Source organism: Cryptosporidium ryanae (genome assembly GCF_009792415.1).
Source record: "Cryptosporidium ryanae isolate 45019 chromosome Unknown contig_6, whole genome shotgun sequence".
Taxonomy (NCBI): Eukaryota; Apicomplexa; class Conoidasida; order Eucoccidiorida; family Cryptosporidiidae; genus Cryptosporidium; species Cryptosporidium ryanae.
In genome coordinates, this window is record NW_027125539.1 from 200,348 (window position 1) to 215,744 (window position 15,397).

Consider the following 15,397-nt stretch of genomic DNA (forward strand, 5'->3'; position numbering starts at 1 on the left):
TCATATTTTGGTGGTCTAGTCGCGATATATAAGTTCTAATAGATGCTGCTTCTTAACTGCAGTGAAATGAAACTTAAGTTGTCATTAAAGTTGGAAATTTTTTTATTGTCACTATAGTATTTGTCTATTGAATCAATGAACTGTCGTTTATATTCACTGTAATTTGAAAATAACAAATCCAACGACATGGTTATTCTTTTATATATATCTTCTATTTTCCTTTTCACTAATCCACATGGTATATATCTTTTCTCCTTCATTGTATTGTTGGCGTTTATTAGAAACCGTATTAGCTGATCGAATTTATACACTATTATATTTATGCTCCTCCCCAATTTTAATATGAATACAATATTTGCTGATATCACCTGAAACTCCTCGTCTAATGCAATGTTGTCAGTCTTATTATCTTTGGTTCTATTAGGTGAGAGCGTCAGCCTATGAAATTTACTTATAAATTCCCTGTGACTTTTCACCATGCTATTCAACGAGTTTTTTTCATTTAGACTGGTTTCTAGTTCCTCCCATATGATTGGCATATACATAGAGATGCAACAGGTGTATATATCTATTATTAATTGTATTGAATATCTAATTTTATAGCATCTCGTATATATATTATCTATCCAATTTAGTATTACAGTGCAACTATTGTCACAAAAGTTGTTACTATTTATATGGTGATGTCCATTATTCCTAAACCTCTGCTTACAAAGAAACAATCTATTCCTGTCTCTTTTCACGCTCAGCAATGTCTGAAATACCTGGTTCAAAAATATTGTACTTCTTTTTACTTCTAATAAAAATGTAAATACGCTAGAATACTTTTCCATAACTTTATCGCTCAAAAACTCTGATATTATATAGTTAGGCAAACCGTGCGTATTTAAATTAACTGCATTTGACCTGATATTGGAATTGAAATCATTGCAGTCACCACCACCCTTGTTATCGCCATTATGATTGTGATTAAAATTATTGTAGTTACTTATCACATTTTCGCTTGGTATATTTAACTTTATTTTTAGTGAATGATATGTGGGTAATTGCTCCTTAACGTGCTCTTTTAAGTTGCCTACATCGAATTCTAGTAATAGTATAGACATTATTTTCCTTATTTTACTATAGTCATATTCGGTTTTTGAATCACTGTTATTCTTAGAATTTGATGATATTATGTCCTTTTTCCCCAATAATTTGATAGATAAGTTTACTTCTGTTGGATCAACATCTATATTAGGCTGCATTTTTTTTGAATCTATGTATAGGGCCCTAAATAGATGTTCGGTGTATGAATCCTCCAATATTACGAAGTCTTTTAAACACCTTAATATGTCAATTATCCTTATTCTATTCATATCATTAACTAGTTTCAATCTATATTCGTTGTCGTTATTTATCTCTGTTTTGCCTGTGTTTTTTATAAATAACATCTTGTAGTATTTTTTTAATTCATTCTTTTTGTACTTTATTGCATCTCCAAACATATTATTATATGTATATCTCAAAAACTTGTTATTTTTTTTTTTCAGTGTATATAAAGTCAAGAATGGATGATATATTTCCATCTTCTTTTTAATATCAACATCCATTATTATGTCTATTGGCTTGTCTGTATTGTAATTCACATATTTTATATTCGAAATATAAATGTCTGAAGCTGCAATTTCGCTTTTGTTGTCATTCACTCCAAGCAGCTCCCCAATGCTTTTCATTTTAAGCATTATATTGTCATTAAAATCAACTCTGCTGTTTAAACTACTCGATAGGTCATACAATATTCTTACAAATTCATGATATTCATTTAAAATGTTAACTAAATTCAAATTATAGTCCCTGTGAAATAATGATAATATCGTCATAGGGGTATTTTTCGGTATTATATTAGCAAATAAATCAACACATCTCCTTAATAATGATATCCATATACTTATCATGTTCTCATCCAGTAGCAATAAAGACTTTTCTAAATTCCTAAACAACAAATCAAGAATATATATGTTTAATTCTGACTTATAATGATCGACATTTGTTGAATTTATTTCGCCTGATAAAAATATTATCCTTACTAATTTATTTAAAAATAAACGAATATTTTTCCAAATGTACAAATACGGTCTCATAATATTACTCAAACATATTATTGTTATATGATTTGAATATACTGAATCACTTTCATCAGAGTTTTCACCTGTGCTCTCTTTTATTCCAAATTTAAACTCTCTAAAAGGATAAGAGGAATCTATTTCCCAAAATTTATCATCGTCCCACAAATTGTCTTTTCCAACTACGTTATTAGTTACTGTTGTTGTACTCTTCTTGTTTTGAAATTCAATAAAATCAGGCACTAGTGCATCAAAAGTTACCTCACAATTATTCAGATGATTATTTTGCAATTCACATACTTTTGTGTTCCATTTTTCTATCAATTCTATTATATATACAGTTACACAGTTACCTAATTCATTCCATATCAATGATTTTATAGTGTTATCTCTTTCATTTAATTTAACCAGCTCTATATTATTCACTATAATGTCGAGCTGAGTCCTTATTTCTTCAAATACACTTCCCTTAAAATATTCATTTATTCTTAAATTTGGATTTTTGTTATTATTTATTGAATATAGAGAATTTAGTATTGTATTCACTAACCAAAATTGAGAAAACTCTGATTTGTTAAATGATTTTGACTCGCATATACTAAAAAAGCGTGACCCTAACTTTATTACTGATGTTACATCCTTCATATCTTAAAGTTATTAGAATAAATACATTCACTCCTTATCATTATTTATTTTGTGTGATGAAAAATGTTTTATGTGGCGCAATTTGTTACACCGGTACTAAAATAACTTGAATTTTTTTCAAGCACATGTAATAAATTAAAACGTAAGAATAAAAATAAATTGATAGTGAGAAATATAGATAATACGGATTTATTCAAAATATCATTCTAGCTTATTATTTTAAACATGACTATTCAAATGGTCCTATTATTTGTTATATACACAATTTTTTTAAACAATGTCATTCTTTACAATATCTTATATTAAAAAAACATTCAAATAATTTAAGTGGACTGTTTTTTTTGCATGCATGCATTATATTTACATAATAAACGCATGTGCCAAAATCACTCTTTCTCGTTTAGTTATTTAAAATAATATAATGCATAAAATAGAATATACCAAATAAAACAAAAATAACGACGCTCAAAAATAAATATATGCGTACAAGATATATATGTTGATGTAATTAAATGTGGATATTAATATGTATTAAATGGATTTTTAGTCTTTGTATTTGACTCTCTCTTTAGTTTGAGTGAAATATATGAAATTGATTAAATAGTTTCAAGAAAAGGTAATATAAAAAAAATAATTAGATTTAAAGCACTAAGGATATATTAATTAAAGCAGGTGATATATATATAAAGGTTTAATTTAAGTAACGAAGGGTTATAAAAATATTAATTGATTGACTAGTGGAGTTAATAAAACAAAGGTAAAACGCAAATATGGAGGACACGACAGTAATAAGGCCACTGGATGTAGTGGAGACATTTTGGGAGGCCTTTAACGAATTGGGAAATTTGATAATATTAAATCCAATAATAGTAAGGTCATCTTTTCCAATAAGACTTGAGGTTGTAAAAGAAGCTGCTCAAACAATGGCTCAAAGACATCAATCTCTGAGAGTAAGAATTGTATCTGAAATTTCAGGTAATGATAAAAAAGAAAAAATAAAACGTTATTTTGTTGATCTTTGCAATAACGTGGAGGTGGTAGTCAGGGAAGACTTCAAGATGAAAAAAGGTTTTATATACACGGATTCAGTTGAATCCAATGCAGAATTTGAGGATCCCATTTGGGAGGAAATATTGCTAAAGGAACAAAATGACTTTTTTGACAACGAAAAATCTCCTTTATGGAGAATAAACATTATGAAATTAGGAAAAAATGAAGGAACTTATAGAACATGTTTTTTTGGTAGTTTTCATCATGCTATAATGGATGGATTAAGTCGCCAACATTTTTGGACAGAATTGCTCGGTTTATGTTTGCTTTCAAACGAATATCAAGGAGTAAGTATACCTAAAATACGCCAAACTACATTGCCTAGAAGCTTTTGTAAATATTTCCCTTCTTCACTTAAAGTAAAAATACTTGAACCGTTTTATTCTTGGAGAACAACTGCCACTCATGGTGTTTGTTTATATAGAAAGTTAGTTGGACCGTTTGAAAATCCATTGAGTATTGAAGTATCAAGGGATTTATATGCAGATTTTAAAAGATCACCTAGAACTAGCATATATCCAATAAAAATAAAAAGTGAAGTTGTTAAAAAATTAATAGAAAAATGTAAGGAGAGAAAGACACAACTGAATGGAGCAATTGAAGCAGTGTCTGCCATAGCATTAATGGATCTAATATACGAATTGAGAGGAAAAAGAATGAAAAATGACTCGGGTGAAATAACAGAATTAAAAGAAATAATAACTAGTAATAGTGATAACAATAGCAGTATTAATGGAAATAATATTTATAGCATATTTGATTTAAATAAAAAAAGTGAACAAGTAAAAAAAGACGATTACCTAAAATTGAATTATATTAATAATTGTTCGAAATTTTGCATGAATACGCCAAATGAATGTTACATTCACGGAAACGATTTTAATCCAGTTATACCTATTAGAACAATGGTAGCTATTAATTGTAGAAGATGGGTTTCTAAAGATAATCCAACTATTGCTCCGGAAACAAGTAAAGTTGTTGAAAACGACTTAATAAATATTCTTGAAGTAATGCAAACTAATAGTGTTTGTGATACCGCAACAACATCAACAGTAACAGAAAAAAATGAGGATTTAGCATTTAAAATGGATTCACCTAATGAAATACTACCATTCACACCTTCACCGAATGTAATTGACGAAAAGTCTTCCTCTCTAGAAAACATTGAGTATAGTGACACATTTAAAGATAAGGAGAATAGAAGTCAAAATTCAAAGGAATTTTTTAATAATTTTACCAAATTAACCCAGATACAAAGAATAAGATCATCACCATCAAGCACTGACAAACTAAGTCCATCGTGGTTAAAAAAGGCAGTATCTAAGGTAATCAACTCAAATAATAAGAAGTTGAAGGAAACAAAAACTGTTGGACTTGGATCGTACGCTGTATTGATGGGTTTGGACATGAGAGTTGAGAGAAGTTGTATGAATGACGTTAATAAAATATGGGAGTTAGCGATAAATACGTCAAAGAAAATACATTCAATTGTAGACTCAAAAGATCCATCTGCTGTCACTTTTGAGTGGCATGTAATAAGTGGTAAGTTTTCACAAACATAGACAAAAAATTATTAAATGAATCTATTAAATAATTTAGGTTTCATTCATGATCTTGCAAACTCTCCTGGAAGGTCAAATAAAAACCATTTATTAATGAAGTTAGCAGATCCCACAGTCAGACCATCCTCATTTTTGGTTAGCAATGGTGGAGTCTGGGATTCAAACCCACTTAAAGAACTTGTAAGAAAGATTAATGAAATATCCCCATCTAAGAAAGAGGTTATAATGGAAGTTGAGTCGTCATATAGCTGTGTTTCACAACATAACGTAAGTTAAGCATGTATAGTCCATATAAAAAAACAAATAACATTAAACTCTACAGGCTGGATTGAATATGTTTGCTCATAATATTGCAACAGTGAATGGTGAACTATGTTGGAGTCTTCAATATCACACTAACATAACTAACAAATGTATTGTGGTCTCATATTCTAAGAAAATTCAAAAGTACATAAAATTGCTTGTAGAAAATTAACAGATAAAAATCAAAATAAACGTGTAAATAAATCAATATTCAACATAAAACAACAAGTTAATGTCAATAATGACAGATCTATCATAATTTTTGATATAAAATTTCTTCAAAGTTAAACTTTACTAAAAAAACACAGGCGCCAGCGCTCAAGGATATAAAATCGATAATGGTAGTCTTTGACATTTTACACGAGGTTATCAGTAAAAATTACGCGAGTAGTCAAAAATAAAAGATAGAAGGAAAGGAAAGATAATAAAGTGAAATGAAAGGAAGATCCAAGGGAAGGAAAGATGGTAGAACTTGGGTATCTATGAGCGATGATAAAGACGATGTTGAATTTGGAAAAGGGGAGGTAGAAGTAATGGGAATAGAGGACGATGGTTTCTCTGATGAAAATTATGAGAATTCAGAATCTGGTTCAGAAACAGGGCATGGTTCTGAATCGTACTCTGAGTCAGAATATTGTTCTGAGGTTGAGTCAAAGACAGAATCAAGGTCATCGAATTGGGGAAAAAAGAAGAAAGACTTTTATGATGGTGGTTCTTCAGGCTCTGAAAGTGAGGAGAATTGGTCAGATATTGAGATGCAGGATAAGGAGGCTCAAGAGATTCAGGAAAGTATAAAAAAACGATTGGATGATAGTGATTTTGGTGTAGGTGATATTATGGATGAAATAGATGCAGATAAGAAGAGGGATGACTACAATGAAATTGATTTTGATATGAATAAAGACGAAAGTTTTGGAGATTCTTTTAACTTATCTATGGAGGATGCTAACGAATTACTTGAGGGTTTCAATTACTTATGTAAAAAAACATCAGGAGAAGACTTGACCAAGTCCAAAACGTTAAGTGATAGATCTGTGGAGTTAAAAGAAGACGAATTGGTAAATCTAAAGCTGGAATTGGGTACAGTGATAGAAAGTATGAAGGACAAGGTGAAGGAGGTGAAGGAAAGAGTTCAAGTTTTATTAGATTTTGTGAAAACAGGAGAAGGGAACTCGTTAGTTACGGAAAAAGGACTTGATTACTTGGATTCGAAAAATACTTTATTAATAATGTATATAGGATATCTTTGCTATTATTTGATGCTTAAAGTATCTCCTGGTGTTGATATAAAAAATCATCCGATACTTATAAGATTAGTTACATTAAGAACAATGATGGAGAAATTGAAGTCATTGGATGTTAAGCTGCAGCCTCAAATTGATCGCATGGTAAAATTGGCAGAAAAGTCATTGAAGGTTGATAAGTTTTTGGAATCCGCTCCCAGATTAGACAGATTTGCTCTAGATGAAGATGAAATTGATGATTATGATAATGGTATCAATTATGAATCTAACAAGGATTCCGGTATAGATTTGGATGATGAAGCAAGAGAAAGTAAGGCCAAGACCAGTTCTTGTTACAATGATGAGTATTATGTGCATGATGAATCTACGAATTACGAATCTAATTCAAGTGAAAATGGCATGAATATAGACAATAATGAGTATGTAGCCCCAAAAAATATTCCCACCGAGTTTAGTGACAAGAAGATATCTAAGGCAGAAAAGATGATGAAGGAACTTGAAAGGGAGAGACAAAGACTACTAAAAACTGATATAATTCGTCAAATGAGATCAAGTGTAAGTGATGCTCCTGAAATGGTTGGCATCGATGAGGATATAAATGAAAATTTGCCACAATTAGAAAGATTACAAAGAAAAATACGAGAAAAAATAGAGTTTGAAGAGGGAAATATGACAAGACTTCAAAGAACAAAGAAGGATAAAAGAGATGAAAAACTTTATAAAAGATTATTGGGTAAAATTGAGAGTGGAGTTAATAGTTTAGAGGATTTGGCTCAATTTGCAGAAAAGGCTGTAGATTTGGCCACAGATTCAAAAAAGAATTCTCTTTCCAGATATCTAAACAACGCATCAAAATTAAACAAAGAAATAACTAAAAGCAAGGAAATTCAACAAGGGTCTGACAAGAGTATTACAGAAAAACTTGCGAAGAGAATGAAAAACAAGGCTGAATTAAATATTAGAAATAAATATAAGCATGAAGATTTTGGAGACTTAAATGAAAGTGTAGATTTTGAACATCAAGATGAATTTAATTCGGATGAAGATTACCAAAATGATCAATATTTAAATGATGTAATGAAATTTAAACAAGAAAGGAAGCTTGAAAAGATTTCTAGAAGAAACGAATTCAACAGTAAAAATATGCCAAATATTGATGATTTGGTTAACTCTGGCTCAAGAAGAGCATCTACCAAGGAAATGATTAAGAACAAAGGCCTTACTAGAAAAAGGAAGAAAATTGAAGGCAATGCAAGAGTTCACAACAGACTTAAATACAAAAAGGCGATCAAAAAACTCAAAGGCATGCAAAGAGGAGTTAGAGAATATGAAAACAATTATTCCGGAGAATCAAATGGACTCAAAGATAACATTAAAAGATCAACATCTTTTATTTAATTATTTTTCTCTTTTAACACTTCCTACACTATCTGTTTTCTCTCCTTGGTATTTTAAACATGCACGTTCACCCTATCCGTGTCACCACCTGTATAACTCAAATCGGCGGGAAACAAAAACATTATAATGTTTTTGTTTCCCGCCTACGGCAATTTACTAATATTAAACTTTAGAGGCAGTTTTCATGTGTGTGTAGGAGAAAAATGAAGTATGAGATTTAATAGAAAAATAAACATAAATATCAGTATAAACAATTGTAGTAATAGCGACATTGTTGATAGTAATATTGAAAGTAGTAGGTGTGGTATTGAAAGCAATCACGACAATATGGATGAGAGACCACTGGTTATATTCTGTTTGGGGCCTCCGGGGAGCGGAAAAGGAACTCAATGTGCGAGAATAGTAGAAGAATATTCCTTTATTCATCTTAGTGCGGGGGACTGTCTTAGAGAAGCTTTGGAAAATAAGGATGAGACTAGTAAGCTTATTGACAGTTATATTAGAGAAGGCCTTATAGTGCCAGTTGAAATAACAGTAGGTTTGCTTAAGAAGAAGATGCAACTTCACGGCTGGAATAGAGGTAAATTTTTGATTGACGGATTTCCAAGAAGCAGAAATAACTTGGACGGATGGCTTAGAATCATGCCTGAAAGCGAGATTAATGTAATAGGATGCCTGTTTTTAAATTGTGACGATGAAATTGCAGTTGAAAGATTATTACATCGTGGTGAGACAAGTGGACGTGTAGACGATAACAAGGAAACTATTGTAAAGAGACTTAGAGTTTACCACGAGGAGACCACTCCCATAATTGATTATTTTAAGAATGTGAATAAGTGCTTTTCAGTGGATGCTTCTTCATCCATTGAAACAGTATGGGGGGAAATAAAAAAAGTATTAGGTGAAATCAAAATATGACTGTATTTAATAATTTCTCTTATCGTCACAGGGAAAAAATAAGAATAAGTGAAAAAGAAAAAACCTTATATAACGACAATTTTCAAGTATTTATATTCTTGAACTCTCTTAAAGTTGTTGTTCATTAAAGTGTGGTGGTTTGTATTCCACATGTCTATGCAAGAGCAATTTTGAGACGTTTTTACGGGGGTACTTCCACTCGCAATTTGAGCAGAAACTGGAGTTTACCTTTTTTTCACTGTAACAGTTATTTTCACTTAAATACTTCTCGTAGTTTAAAACGATGCTTTTAGCCGAGTTGTACATCATTTCTTCATCTTCATTGTTAATCAAGCCACTTATGGGGAAAATATCACAGAAAAATATGTTTTTTAGTACTTTAACGTCTGTCTTATTTGCATTTTTGATGAAGCTTTCCAATACAATCCACATTATAAATGGAGGGAGCAATTTAAGCATTCTCTGTCCTTTTTCGGTTGTAGGCAGTGCCGTGTAAAGTATCAAATCACAAACAACGATGCAGGAGTCTAGTATTACAGACATCCACTCTTTTCCTATCAAAGACCTAAATGCTCCAAAAAGAAGTGGATGATTTTTTATCCTTGAAAAATACAACATTAGCATCCTCAGTGGTGTATTAGATACCCAAAATCCTTTATTTACTGTTGCAAGTATTTCAATTTGCTTTTCAACAACCTTAACCCTGTTTAACCATTTAGCAGCGTCGCAAAACTGCTTTATTGTTGGCACTATCATATCTGAATTCGTTTCTATTATGTTTGACGCAAGCAAAAATGATGCAGCTGCACATACTCCGAATTCACATTGAGTCAGTGTTTTACTAGTCTCTATCAAAAACATGTCAAATATCCTGCATGAAAGGTGAAATGTACAAGACTGAAATCCGAGTCTACTGCTATGTAAGCTGAACCAGTGTACTATCTTGTGCCGTTCAGGCTCTCCAAAATTGACATACTTTTTCTCGTAATACGGCATTCTTAATATATAATCTATATCATATATATTAAATTTATCAGAGTCACCCGCCAAAACATAATAGTCATCTGTTTCTTCTTCTGATATAACACCAAGCACATTTTTACAAAATAAACTGTCGTTTATGGAGTCATAAGAATCGCTCTTGTAGTTTCCTCTAACAGCTAAATCTGTATTTTTCTTTTTTCCCTTCACTCTCATTTTCCTCCCTTTACTTTTATTTCTATTTTCGCTCTCTGATTCCTCCCCACAGCACGCCCTTTGACTATTAGCTTGAGGGCGGGGCCCTTTATTTTAAGATTAAAGGTATTTTGAGTGTTTATGGCAGACGTAAACGTTGTTTAGAAGTCAAATGTGAATCCCTGTCTGCTTGTTTGTTCGGCGGTGTTGCTTTTGGAACAAACGTCCGCAAATGCAGTGAAGAGGCGTGATTTGCCACATTCAAAAATATGATGCGTATTTATGTCTGCACAGTGACCCTTCTCTTATTTTAAAGTACATATGTTTGTGTATAACTGCCTCTCTAGACTGTTTTAATATAGTTTAGTAAAACTTGTCAAAATTTGCTTATAATGGTCAGCTCGGGTGTGCCTCAAGTAACAGCAAATTGCCACACCGCTTCAAGTAACATACTACTCGCCTTGGACTTTTTTATCTCTCATTGTTTTGATTGTAGATTAGATACCTAATGCAGTTAAATTTTTCTTTTACTCGTTTCTGTGTCCTAATTCGGCTCTTTATTTATATGTGTAAACAAGTCTATGCCCTTGTGAATCAGCTTGGCTTTTGAGTTAGACCATTTTATTTTTGAAGAACCACACTTACTTTAAGTGGGTCGCTTTTTTATACAAATTTAACTTATGTGTTGTACCCAAATCTCGCTACTGTTTCAAAAAGACCTTTGATTTCCGCTTTTAATTTCATACCACACGCTTTTTACTTATTTCTCCCCATTTTTTCCCAGGAATTCCCAAACTGCATGCATATTTGAATGCATGCAGTTTAAATTTAGTCAGTATGAACGGTCAATGTACATGCGAAATTAATTTATATGTGGACGGTAACATTATCTTACGGCAAAGACGCAATTAAAATGCTTGTGAGTGAAATTTCATTTTTGTTGTGACTAAGGAGGGAAGCGAAAAACTTCAACCTTCAAACATAGACTAATCTAGCCTAATAGATACCTGCTGAGTCTTGATCCCTGTTTGGGAATTTTTGGTTCAAATCAAAAACACGGAATAATGCGACGCAGGTCAGCGGGGAGGATGACTGGCAAAAAAAGAGGAATAGACAAGTTAGGATGACACGGCAACAAAAGAGATATCTAATCGAACAAAAAGTGAGTTTACCTTGAGGAAGACTTAGCTAAACACAAAGTTGTCATTGTGTGTCACATGCCACATTCCAAGTGCTGGCTTGAAATCAGAGAACTGACACGCGGGAAAAAGTCCAGACTGTCTCTGTAGAATGGAAATGAGATAAACGAAAAAAACTCGATTATTTAGCAATTAAACGAGTGCAGATAGAGGTTTAAAGGCGTTCGCTGTAAGATGAGGAAGGGAATAGCGTTGTTGATAAATTCAATAGTGGAGAAGAATCCATACGACTATTCGCTATGGGAGAATATATTTACAGTTAAGTCAGAGAGCGAAGTGTTTGAGAGGGCGTTGGAATTTTTTCCAACAAGTCCCATAGTGTGGAAGAGATACATAGAATATCTGCAGAACCAGAAGAGCATCGATGAACGCAACTTGCTCAACATATTTCAGAGAAGCATAAATCAGTGCCCATGTATAATGATATGGAGGTTGTTTATCCCGTTTATAGACAACAACGTTAAAAGTTTGAAAGAGAAATGCGAAATATATCAGTTGGCCCTGGACACCGTTGGTTCCGATCCGAGGAGTGGGTTCATTTGGAAAGCCATGTACAAATTAAGACTAATAGTGTACAATACGTTGATTTCCAGGAATGATAACATCAACAATGGGAGTATATTGCTGCTGAATCCGTTTGAAACGAGCACAATACCTACTATAAGTGAAAGCTTTGAGGAGTGTTTGGAGTTGGGAAACAAGATAGCAACGATAGTTACGCTGAGACAGTTTTTTATAAACTGGTTAACCACACCCGTTGACAATTTAGAGACTGCATTTATAGCGTATTCGCTATTTGAGAATTCAATTTCAAACAATGATTTGCCGAACGTGAATTTAACTGTAGGAGGCATGGTTACTATGGCAGAGTCTGCAAGTAAGATAGTTACTAAGAATTTGTTGCAATCAGGTGAAAAACTTGTAAATATGTCGAAATTAATATATAAAACCATAGTGCTGCTGGTTGATGAATTGAATGAAAGCATACCTGCAAGGCCGCTGGACAAAGAAACCGGTGGCGAATGGGTAAACAACCTTGTACCTTGGAAGAGATACATTTTGTATGAAAAAAAGAATCCGTTGAACCTGGACAAAAACCGTTACTTTAATAGGGTTTCTTATTCATACAAAAACTGTTTGCTATATTTTTCATATAATCCTGAAATTTGGTACGAGTATTTTATATTTGTGTGGAATTATCATCCGATACAACTAACTGGAATAGAAATGGCAACAGAGTTATTGAATTCTGCTATTCAACGTTTTTTGCCGAAGGACGAGGTTCTAAAGCTTATATTGGCAGAGGTTTATGAAGTCAGAAAAAAGCTTGACAAGGTAATGCAAATATATATCTCTATGGTGTATATTGAAAATTCGAATGACGATTTAAATGGTGGGAACAGTACCGATGATAAAAACGATAATGAAAAAAACGAGAAGAACAACGTTGAGGAAGTAAGCAATGAAAGTGGGAGCGGGTGTATTGACGCCAACAATGGCAGTGAGGACGTGAAGATGGACAACAATGAGGATAGAATTAACGACAACTGTGGTTTTGCTGATAATGTAAACAACAGTGCATCCAGCCTAAACGACCAGAACGATACTGCGGAAGGCAATTACAATTACCACTCATTCATAACTTCAAATGGTTTATTGAGCAAACAGTACAACCCCAATGTATCAGCAGTTGTTGTAATTGTGTATTTAAATTTTGTTTTGAGGTGCACCTGTGACAAGACGGTCTGGAGGGAGATATTCTTGGACTACATTAAAAGATCACCGAATATAAACGACATAAAGTGGATATGCTATTCACAGGCTTTGAATGAGTGGCGTCTATATAACAACCTAGATGGAGCCTACAAAACATTTTATATTGGAATGTACCATAGACACTTGTTTTTAGACAAGCAGTTTATGTCATGTTTCATTTCGTTTTTACTTGATACAGGAAGGATACAACAGGCCAGGAGCACACTACAGTCATGTATATATGAAATATACAAAGAGACGGGGAAAACGCCTAAAGAACTGTGGTTAATGTGGTTCCATTTGGAGCGGCTAAGTGGTTCTTCGATAAGTACACTGAACTACTTGAGCAGGATATATCAGCTGCAAAAGGAGGGTAAGAACATTGAAATGGATATGTTATACGGAGATAAGCAAAGACAGTCATGGCATTCCGTACTAGGAGCACCCGAATTCTCTGAATTAAATAAGGAATATATTGGATATGACACTAATTGTGACATAAAAAACAAGGTCTACGGAAAATCATATGCAATAAGTCACGCTACAGATGTTGTGAGTGACAGCAATAACCTCAGCAGCGACAATAATAATAGTCCAAACAATTTATTGGATATTCAGTCGTTTTTAGAAAATAAAGAAAAGGTAGTTTTAAACAACAACAATAAGCTTTTGCTATCGTATCCGAACAGCTTTAAGACAATGTTTGAGTGTTTTAAATTCGAATCTATATACCCAAATACATGCTGGTCAGAGTTTTCCAGCAGCGTGGAATGCAATATGGAGCACGGCTGTAGTGAGGACTACAGCAAAGAGGAAGAGAATTTTGACTGTTGCTCGAAACATTATATTCACAAAAGTGGTCATATTATTAAAAAAAACAGTGATATTGGGGATAACTCTTTTAATGGTAGTTTTAGCAACGAGAACAACAATACGAATAAACAAGTATCAAAAAGTTTGTATGATGGCAAGAACGACGATTTTGAGGGATTTTTACTGCAAAAGCCACTAGAATTTAGATTGATTAAGGGCAGTATAACCAACAAAAAGGATAACAACGGCCACAGTTATACTGGTTTTGACTCTGACATGGATATAATTGACGGAATGAATGATGACGAAATAGAATATTTATTGTATAACAATAACAACATTGACATTACGCATATTAATGAATTTACGTGGTACAGAACTGGAAGAAATCTATGTTCTAAGCCAGATGTTTCTAAAATGATCAGATTTCGTTCTGAAACTTATCCTGTTAAAAATAATACAATTACTGGTATTGATACTGATTCACAGGCCTTGAATTATTTACAATGTTCTGATGGCATTATTGATTACAGTAACTCTAACAACAATGTTAATGATCGCAAAAGTGGTTTTATTGTTGATGATGTTGAGGACATATTAAATGTTAGGAGTAACGCAAATTGTTTGTTTGAAGCTAAACCATACAATGTACAGCTTCCTAAAGGCATTATAGACTTTGCTTTGCTGTTGCCTCCGTCTAACATACCAAATGTTGCGTTGAGAAGTTATTTAGGTATTACACATGAGGTAATTGACTATTTTATTACCAATATTCAAACTACTGTCCTTCCTCAAAAAATTGATTTATATAAATACGATCCAATTATCACCGGAGATTTTAAATACTATAGTAGTATTTCTGCCAACAGCACCAATAGTAATGGCAATATGAATGACGTCATAAATGAAAATGCCGATAAAAATACCAATGCTAATAAAAACAACGATAGCAGTAATAATGGTAATAGCAATACTAGTGCTGGTAATGGCAACAATGCAAATAGTGCTCACAACATTAATATTAACGTGATTGAAGATATTATTAACAAATCATCAAACCCACTTCACAACAATAGCAGCAGCAATAACGGAAACTCATCTTTCTTTTCTCCATGCAACGTACCTGTTTCTAACAGGTTTTCAAATAGACCAAACAACAACGATTCTAAAGTGAAAATTCAATTATAGCGACTATTTAAAGTATACATACATTAATAGCAAAACAATCA

General features: G+C 32.6%; 6 protein-coding genes across 6 annotated transcripts; 4 read left to right on the top strand and 2 right to left on the bottom strand.

The window, feature by feature from the left end:
• Positions 1 to 35: 35 nt before the first annotated feature.
• FG386_002992 (uncharacterized protein) lies at positions 36 to 2,750 on the bottom strand (the record flags this gene model as incomplete). The annotated part of the gene is made up of 1 exon (XM_067342677.1): positions 36 to 2,750. The coding sequence occupies one exon, from the start codon at positions 2,748 to 2,750 to the stop codon at positions 36 to 38; it is 2,715 nt and encodes a 904-aa protein (XP_067197496.1).
• Positions 2,751 to 3,520: 770 nt separating this feature from the next.
• Positions 3,521 to 5,362, top strand: FG386_002993 (uncharacterized protein; the record flags this gene model as incomplete). The annotated part of the gene is made up of 1 exon (XM_067342678.1): positions 3,521 to 5,362. The coding sequence occupies one exon, from the start codon at positions 3,521 to 3,523 to the stop codon at positions 5,360 to 5,362; it is 1,842 nt and encodes a 613-aa protein (XP_067197497.1).
• Positions 5,363 to 6,099: 737 nt separating this feature from the next.
• Positions 6,100 to 8,307, top strand: FG386_002831 (conserved eukaryotic nuclear protein; the record flags this gene model as incomplete). The annotated part of the gene is made up of 1 exon (XM_067342516.1): positions 6,100 to 8,307. One exon carries the CDS (start codon positions 6,100 to 6,102, stop codon positions 8,305 to 8,307), a length of 2,208 nt encoding a protein of 735 aa, XP_067197335.1.
• A 210-nt stretch (positions 8,308 to 8,517) lies between these two features.
• FG386_002832 (UMP kinase) lies at positions 8,518 to 9,225 on the top strand (the record flags this gene model as incomplete). Its single annotated transcript, XM_067342517.1, has 1 exon — positions 8,518 to 9,225. One exon carries the CDS (start codon positions 8,518 to 8,520, stop codon positions 9,223 to 9,225), a length of 708 nt encoding a protein of 235 aa, XP_067197336.1.
• Positions 9,226 to 9,333: 108 nt separating this feature from the next.
• FG386_002833 (uncharacterized protein) lies at positions 9,334 to 10,422 on the bottom strand (the record flags this gene model as incomplete). The annotated part of the gene is made up of 1 exon (XM_067342518.1): positions 9,334 to 10,422. The coding sequence occupies one exon, from the start codon at positions 10,420 to 10,422 to the stop codon at positions 9,334 to 9,336; it is 1,089 nt and encodes a 362-aa protein (XP_067197337.1).
• Positions 10,423 to 11,774: 1,352 nt separating this feature from the next.
• On the top strand, positions 11,775 to 15,356 carry FG386_002834 (uncharacterized protein; the record flags this gene model as incomplete). The annotated part of the gene is made up of 1 exon (XM_067342519.1): positions 11,775 to 15,356. One exon carries the CDS (start codon positions 11,775 to 11,777, stop codon positions 15,354 to 15,356), a length of 3,582 nt encoding a protein of 1,193 aa, XP_067197338.1.
• Between the last annotated feature and the right edge of the window lie 41 nt (positions 15,357 to 15,397).